Here is an 8,610-nt window from a genome sequence, read left to right on the forward strand (position 1 = left end):
AAGGCGTTTATTGACAATTACGTGAAGTTGATGCAATCCACCCTGGCATGCTGTCAATTAACACATGGCAGCCCATTCTTGCATAATCAATGCTTGGAGTTTGTCAGAATTTGTGGGTTTTTGTTTGTCCACCTGCCTCTTGAGGATTGACCACAAGTTCTCAATGGAATTAAGGTCCGGGGAGTTTCCTGGCCATGGACCCAAAATATTGATGTTTTGTTCCCCGAGCCACTTAGTTATCAATTTTGCCTTATGGCAAGGTGCTCCATCATGCTGGAAAAGGCATTGTTCGTCACCAAACTGTTCCTGGATGGTTGGGAGAAGTTGCTCTCGGAGGATATGTTGGTACCATTCTTTATTCATGGCTGTGTTCTTAGGCAAAATTGTGAGTGAGCCCACTCCCTTGACTGAGAAGCAACCCCACACATGAATGGTCTCAGTACGCTTTACTGTTGGCATTACATAGGACTGATGGTAGCGCTCACCTTGTCTTCTCCGGACAAGCTTTTTTCCGGATGCCCCAAACAATCGGAAAGGGGATTCATCAGAGAAAATGACTTTACCCCAGTCCTCAGCAGTCCAATCCCTGTACCTTTTGCAGAATATCAGTCTGTCCCTGATGTTTTTCCTGGAGAGAAGTGGCTTCTTTTCTGCCCTTCTTGACACCAGGCATCCTCCAAAAGTCTTCACCTCACTGTGCGTGCAGATGCACTCACACCTGCCTGCTGCCATTCCTGAGCGAGCTCTGTACTGGTGGTGCCCCGATCCCGCAGCTGAATCAACTTTAGGAGACGGTCCTGGTGCTTGCTGGACTTTCTTGGGCGACCTGAAGCCTTCAACACAACAATTGGACCGCTGTCCTTGAAGTTCTTGATGATCCGATAAATGGTTGATTTAGGTGCAATCTTACTGGCAGCAATATCCTTGCCTGTGAAGCCCTTTTTGTGCAAAGCAATGATGACGGCATGTGTTTCCTTGCAGGTAACCATGGCTGACAGAGGAAGAACAATGATTCCAAGCACCACCCTTCCTTTGAAGCTCCCAGTCTGTTATTTGAACTCAATCAGCATGACAGAGTGATCTCCAGCCTTGTCCTCATCAACACTCACACCTGTGTTAACGAGAGAATCACTGACATGTCAGCTGGTCCTTTTGTGTCAGGGCTGAAATGCAGTGGAAATGTTTTTGGGGGATTCAGTTCATTTGCATGGCAATGAGGGACTTTGCAATTAATTGCAATTCTTCTGATCACTCTTCATAACATTCTGGAGTAAATGCAAATTGCCATCATACAAACTCAGGCAGCAGACTTTGTGAAAATTAATATTTGTCATTCTCAAATCTTTTGGCCACGACTGTAGAATTGCAGGAAATTAACCACTAAAATGGATTGGGCAACAAAATTATTTGGGCCCCTAAATGGCTAGTGCCGGTTCTGACTGCATATGTGTGGGTATGGATGTGGGTTCGCAGACCCACGAGCCACTGCAGCCCCTCATGATGAGTTCAGCCCCTACCCCCATCAAAGTTGCTCTTCCCTGCTCCAAGTTATCCATTTGCAACATGTAACATTTTGTGAAAACATTTTATTCCGTGACACAAAATGCAAAGATTGTAACTTCTTGTGTCCATAAATTCCAAACAGTGTCTGCATTTTGTGGACAAAGTGCAAGTGTGCCTCTTTATCAAAGATTTCTATACAAATTGTATCTTTACTTTTCTTTGCCATTCATTATCCCCACTTTCCTCTGCTTTTGCATTTCTTCTAAAATGCACATGAAGAGATACAAGCAAAGACATCAGAGGAAGGTGTTGATACCGTCTCTCGTACAAATAACTTGAATACAGAAACACATTCATCATGCAATCACGGTTCAAAATATAAAAATATTATTGGAAAAATATAAAGATTAAACGTATTCATGATATCAACAAAATTATTATTTCAATTGATTTAATAATTAAACATGTTTTGTTTAAGAATGTAAACTAGCCTGTGTCTCAAGGTCCTTGCCATGTCACCCAGCCCCTCCTCTGTTCCCCCTCTCTCAGTCACATCCCATCCGTGTCAGTGTTGTCACTTCCACTGCTGTTGTCCAGGTGACAAGGTGTGTGTTCCTTCCATGTGGGCTTTGACCTAAGGACACGTTTCCTGTTGTTGAAGAATTCAATTATTATTTAAAAAAATTCTAAAAACAAGCAGCATAAAACAAGCCTCTTTGCCATACCAAAATCACTCCCATGGATAACCCCTATGGAGACTATGACAAAATACAGATTTCAACAAATGTTCTCTAAAACATATGAACTTGCCAACCTTCTGTAGTAGATGTTACACCTCGATCTGGGCTTGCTACAACCTAAGACATCATCCACTGATGGAGCTCTTTCCTGGCACAAAGAAAAATACATTTACAATACACATTAACTTCACATCGGTTTCCTTTTAAACTGAAACAACATTTGACATGTGTTCCATCCAGATGGAGAGAAGTGAGTTCAGTTGGCGCGACTACTGATAAGTGGTCAAGACCTCAACTCGTCAACAGATAAACAATTGAAGGTACTTACTGCCGAGATATTCTCCTCCCTGGGCCCTCCTGCACACAACTGGTGGTCTTGCGAAGCAATGCACACATCATACTCCCCTGATGTCGGACTTTGCAGCTCCACACTACTAGCTGTGATAAAAAAAAAAAACATGTAAATAGCTAACATAGAATGCTAGGATTTCAAAAAAGCACAGTCAAATCACATCTTAAGCTAAGCTCATGATTAGCCAGAGCACAATAACTAGAACTAGACTGTTATTGAATATCTTTTTTTGTGCTGCGATGGTTATTTGTCACTTGTCATAGATTACTTGCCTTTGGTTAATTTATCTTTGCAGTCTTCCTCACTGGTCTGGCTTTTCTGTGGCAGAGAAAACACAGGGGAAAAAACACACTCAATCTAAAGTGGGTTGCAGAGACAGGAAAACACATGAGTTGCCAAAGCAGAAAAACAGAGTTCAAAAGTAATAAAACCACATTGTTATAAATCAGGAAGCACATTACATTTAGTCTCTGCAAGGAACCATCCTCAAAGTCTGACGTCTGAGAGCGAAAGACGTTATTTCATGTAAATATGTTTCCAAAATCAAAAGGCTAACCGAGGCTATCCTTTCCCAAAAACTTTTTATGGAAACAATTAACGGAGAGAGAATCTGAGAAGCTTGCAATTCAGTGAATCCAGTAACATTCTAGGTTTTGAATTAAAACAGATCTGAATGGAAGCGGTTTGGTGGAACCCATTCTCACATCATGTTGGGAGCAGGTGTGTCTGTGAAGCTTGGTCTGTAGCGCAATAACCTCTCCCTCTGTCCGGAACAACTGGACCTGCAGCTCATCACAGCGCTCACCCAGCTCCCGAATCTGTTTCCGGTACTGGTCCTTCTCCTGGAGGCCCCGGCAATTCTCCTGGTGGTACTCCTCTCGTGAGGCGATGGCCTACCGCAACAATAGAGGAAAGACAAAACAGGGGCTTTGGTTTGCTTTGCTGTAGTGGTTTATATGAAACAGATGGCAAGTGCGGTTGGATGAACATCTGATCACAACCAACACAGATAGTCAATTCTTTCATTTTGATCAAAATAGAAGTAAACTCCTTTCCGGATCAAATTAAAATAAGCACTATGGGACGAATCTTTTAGTTATTTATTTAATTTTTTAGAAGCTACTATCTTGTCTCATCAGTACAACTCCCTTACGGGCTCGGGAGAGACGAAGGTTGAAAGTCATGCGTCCTCCGATACACAACCCAACCAAGCCGCACTGCTTCTTAACACAGCGCGTATCCAACCCGGAAGCCAGCCGCACCAACGTGTCGGAGGAAACGCCGTGCACCTGGCAACCTTGGTTAGCGTGCACTGCGCCCGGCCCGCCACAGGAGTCACTGGTGTGCGATGAGACAAGGATATCCCTACCGGCCAAACCCTCCCTAACCCGGACGACGCTAGGCCAATTGTGCGTCGCCCCACGGACCTCCCAGTCGCGGCTGGTTACGACAGAGCCTGCGCGCGAACCCAGAGTCTCTGGTGGCACAGCTGGCGCTGCAGTACAGCGCCCTTAACCACTGTGCCACCCGGGAGGCATGGGACGAATCTTAACAGTCGCTTGAATGTTCACTTAGTCTTGCATTGATGCCAATGGGAGACAAAGTGAAAGGGGAAGTTAGGATTTGCCACCAAGTCAGTGAAGTCCTAGTATGACACGGTCCCAGAATCACACCATGTTCACCTTGTCTCTCTCCCTGATAACCTCATCCATCTGTTTCAGGATACCCTCCATTCGGTCACGATACATTTTGGCATCCTTCTTCAATGTCGTGCATTTCAAGTCGAGAACCTCGTTCGCCTCCAAGTACTGCAAGAATAAATCAAACCTACTTGTTACAATTGGAACAACAGAACTTGCTCCATCATGGGAAAACCCAGCTTGCACAATTTAACACAGCTATTCCAATGAATGAGGAACAAGCCGGGGCAGATGACAAAAAAATAAGGACATTTATGAATTCCGATGCTGAGGATCAGCATTCTGCACAAATAACGTGATTTGTGATATACATTTGTGATATACAATTTGCACCTGTGTTGAAAAATCAGTTGAATAACTTATATTTTAAAGATGCTAATATAATCAGTAGTCTTCTCTACAACTAACCCTAAACAGTGCTCATTGTTGTGGAAAATATCAGGCTGTGATGTATACCCTATCCCGCAGTGCCTCAGCATCATGCAGATCTCTACGCAGGGTGTAGATATTGTTGACCAGCTCCTGGTGCTGAGCCTGAGAGTGCTGCTTGTAGTCCTCCAGACTTTCAGCGCTCAGCCTCTCTTGATCCAAGGGGGCTGGAGCTGTCCCCTGTTGGAACATAGATGAATCCTGTCACACTACTCAAGACAATACTTTTACCACACTACTGTACCGGCCTGAATCACACTGTGCAGATTCAGATATTTTCTTTTCATTTTGTCCTTTTCAGCAGAGTTCCCTCAAAGTATAGTGGATGCGTAACCAAGCCAGCACAGTACAGCTCTGCTCAGCACGACTTGGCTCAGAAGTGCGAAAAGGGTACAATTGTGCATCTGAAAAATCACATGTACTTTATTTGCAAATACATTTTTCTTGCGGCGCACAAAATGGCAGCTGTTATTCCAAAATGTGTCCAGTGCAGCGCATTGTCTTTTTTATTTCACTGCATATCCAAACATTTGTTGAGAAATGATCACTGGAACTGACTGAGGAGAGATCAAACGTACCTGAGCAGACGCCTCCAGTTCCTGGATGCGCGCTGTGAGCAGATGATTGTGTCTCTGGAGCTGCAACATCCTGTCCTGGCTGGGTCTCTGCTCCATGGCGTTCTTCAGTTTCACAGTTCTGATTTTCGAGTCGCTCTCCGCGTTCATCAGGCAGTGCTTCAGCTTCTCTATCTATTGATCAATAAAAATCCCATAGAAACTGTATTCGCTGTTGCTGATTGAGTTTGTGCTGTCCTCTAACAAAATGTGTCAACATGTATGACTGCAGAGGTCTTTTTATACAATTTTTTTGTTAACCATTTGTCATATGTTGTTGTGTTTGGGTTTGCCAGAGCTGTAACCCCCCCTCCCTATTCCCTATCTCACCTCCAGCTGCAGATCACGGTTGGACATGAGGGCACTGTTCTTCTCTTCGCTCAGCTTGGTAACATCGTGCATCAGGCTGTAGTTCTCGTCCTTCAGGTGGCGTACCTCCTCCCACAGCCGGTCCTTCTCTTCCCGCATACGATGTACGCGCTCCTGCTGCTTCCGCAGCTCCCTCTCCCTAACCTGGTGCTGGCGGACAGTGTCCTCCTGCGTGGCTGCAGCCGCAGCGGCCTCTTGTCTGCGCCGGCGTTCCTCCTGCAGTCCCTTCTGCAGACGTGTGACCTCATTCATCAAGAACTGAGTCAGTCCTGACTCACCCACCGTGTCTATGATGTCAGAGAGAGTATGTTATGCAGTGGAGGCTGCTGAAGGGAGGACGGCTCATAATAATGGCTGGAAAAGAGTAAATGGAATGTCATCAAACACATGGAAACCATGCGTATGATGTGTTTGATACCATTCTGCTCCAGCCACTACCACGAGTCCGTCCTCCCCAATTAAGGCACCACCAACCTCTTGTGATGTTATATTATGGACAAATCCATTGTCACAGTCAGACATTGGCACTTTAAAGGATCTTAGCAATACATTTAACTCGTAACTTACAAAAATGCATAAAAGCTTAAATGGAAAACACAACTATTCTACAGAAAGATGGTTCATAGCTACTCACCAACTAGTATGGAGAAGACCCGGGCAGGTTCTTTGCCAGTAATTTTGTGATACAGTCGAGGATAGTCCAGCTCCAAGCTCTCGAGAAATGCCACATAGCCTTTGTGTCCAGTTCTTTGAAGAATATCCAATAGTGCACCTGTGAGCATGAATCTGAGGTTTAAAAGTAAGGTATGGACATTCATTTCAGGTCATCGTTATTTAGCAGATTATCACATCTCTCAATGGCTGAATTGATATATATAGCAATCTTCTGAGATGCGCAGTGCAATTGCAATAAGGATGACCTGGAATGCAACTTCATTCTTGTAGTTCAAAGTAAAAAGTGGAACACTTGACCATTTTCTCAATAACCTGAAATAGAAGAGAGTGCCTTACCTACTTTGCGTCGGCGGACGACCAGATTGGGGTCATTGAATATCTGCTCCTCATCATCACAGCTTAGCACCTTGCACTGCCGCAGGTAGGGAGTGATTTGCGACGGCTCAATGGTCTTTGTCAGCAGCAGCCTGTATTCCTCCAGCTGGACCCAGCACTCATCATCCTCCATATCTGACACACTCTGACTGTCAGTCCCAATTGTCTCTGGGTCCATGCTGGTCTAATAACTCCTTCACTGAGGGTTTATCAACTTGGAGCCAACTCTAGTTGTTAAAGTGGCTACAATCCAAATGTGGAACTGTTATGTGGAACTGCTGTTTTATGATGCAAGAGTCAAGTTCCTTTTTTTGTTATTTCAGTTTTTCCATTTCCCCCATTTCACAAGTATTTGTGCTGAGACAAACTCTTCAAGAAAATGTTTAATAGTGAAAATGTAACAACAGTGGTGACTTCTTGAAAAGTTGTGAATAATCGACCTACCAACATACAGCATGTTCCTTTTTTCCTAATAAGCCAACACAGAATTATGGAGTGATTAGCGTGATAGAGTATTGGCAGTAGTACGGACATCTGCAGTTACTCACTCTCTTCTTTAATGACTTTGAGGCAATGGCTGACTGACTCCCTCAATCCTTTTCTTCCATCTTGTTTGTTGCTAAAACAGTTCTGGTGATAAAACGACTTAATTACTTTAGTTTTGAAAGTTAAGGTAAAAACATGGATTTTCTTCATTGCAAATTATATTCAAAACAAGTTCCTCATTAAGTATTGTCTAGTTTATATACACACACAATATAATATTAATACATTTATTAACTAGGATTACAAAATTCCCAGGTTTCCCCAGAAATCCTGAATAGAGAATGTCAGATTTCCTGCTTATTCCCTCCTGATCCCGGGAATATTTCAGCCAGGATTTTTGGGAAAGTTACCAGAATTTTGCATCACTATTAGCTCATGAAACCGCACAATTGTTCGTTTTAGGCTAATAAACTTTTGCATCCTGGATAAAAAAAAATCAAATTGTTCACAGGCAGAGAGGACATTTCTGGCCAAACTTTGACCACAATTAAACGAACCTGTCAGATTATAATGAGTGTTATAAACCAGGTGATTTGAGTCCTGAATGTAGATTGGGGGGGGGGGGGGGGTTGTGGTATATGGCCAATATACAGTAAGAAAGTATTCAGACCCCTTAACTTTTTCCACATTTTGTTACGTTACAGCCTTATTCTAAAATGTATTACATTTAAAAAATCTTCAGCAACGCAAAGTACCTGCCCAATCAATTGAATTTACCACAAGTGGACTCCAATCAAGTTGTGGAAACATCTCAAAGATGATCAATGAAAATAGGATGCACCTGAGATACATTTCCAGTCTCATGGTAAATTCAGTTGACTGGACATGATTTGGAAAGGCACACACCTGTCTACCGTACCATGGCTAAGGGCTGAATCCAGGTACTTTGGGTTGCATTGTGCCCAGGAACAGGACTTATCCGTGGTATATTGGCCATATATACCACACCTGTTCGGGCCTTATTGCTTAATGAAAGTATTTGTTGCAGACTTATACTACACTGAACAAAAATATGAATGCAACATGTAAAGTGTTGGCCCATGTTTCATGAGTTGAAATAAAACATTCCAGATATGTTCCATACATACACAAAGCTTATTTCTGTCAAAATGTTGTGTTTACATCCCTGTTAGTGAGCATTTCTGCTTTGCCAAGATAATCCATCCACCTGACAGGTGTGGCATATCAAGAAGCTGATTAAATCACATGATCATTACAAGTGCACCTTGTGCTGGGGACAATAAAAGGCCACACTAAAATGTGTAGTTTTGTCACACAATGCCACAGATGTGTCAGGTTTTGAAGGC

The 8,610-nt window shown here is 43.3% G+C and overlaps 1 protein-coding gene across 1 annotated transcript; it reads right to left on the reverse strand.

The window, feature by feature from the left end:
• Positions 1–1,571: 1,571 nt before the first annotated feature.
• Positions 1,572–7,013, reverse strand: LOC139389685 (caspase recruitment domain-containing protein 9-like). Its single transcript, XM_071136572.1, has 11 exons — positions 6,719–7,013; positions 6,342–6,479; positions 5,669–5,994; positions 5,303–5,473; positions 4,752–4,904; positions 4,278–4,403; positions 3,300–3,488; positions 2,868–2,913; positions 2,572–2,681; positions 2,318–2,391; positions 1,572–2,152 (listed from the first exon to the last, which is right to left on the reverse strand). The coding sequence occupies exons 1-11, from the start codon at positions 6,933–6,935 to the stop codon at positions 2,053–2,055; spliced, it is 1,650 nt and encodes a 549-aa protein (XP_070992673.1). The 5' UTR covers positions 6,936–7,013; the 3' UTR covers positions 1,572–2,052.
• Positions 7,014–8,610: the final 1,597 nt, after the last annotated feature.

The sequence above is a fragment of the Oncorhynchus clarkii genome, chromosome 30, assembly GCF_045791955.1.
Source record: "Oncorhynchus clarkii lewisi isolate Uvic-CL-2024 chromosome 30, UVic_Ocla_1.0, whole genome shotgun sequence".
Taxonomy (NCBI): Eukaryota; Metazoa; Chordata; class Actinopteri; order Salmoniformes; family Salmonidae; genus Oncorhynchus; species Oncorhynchus clarkii.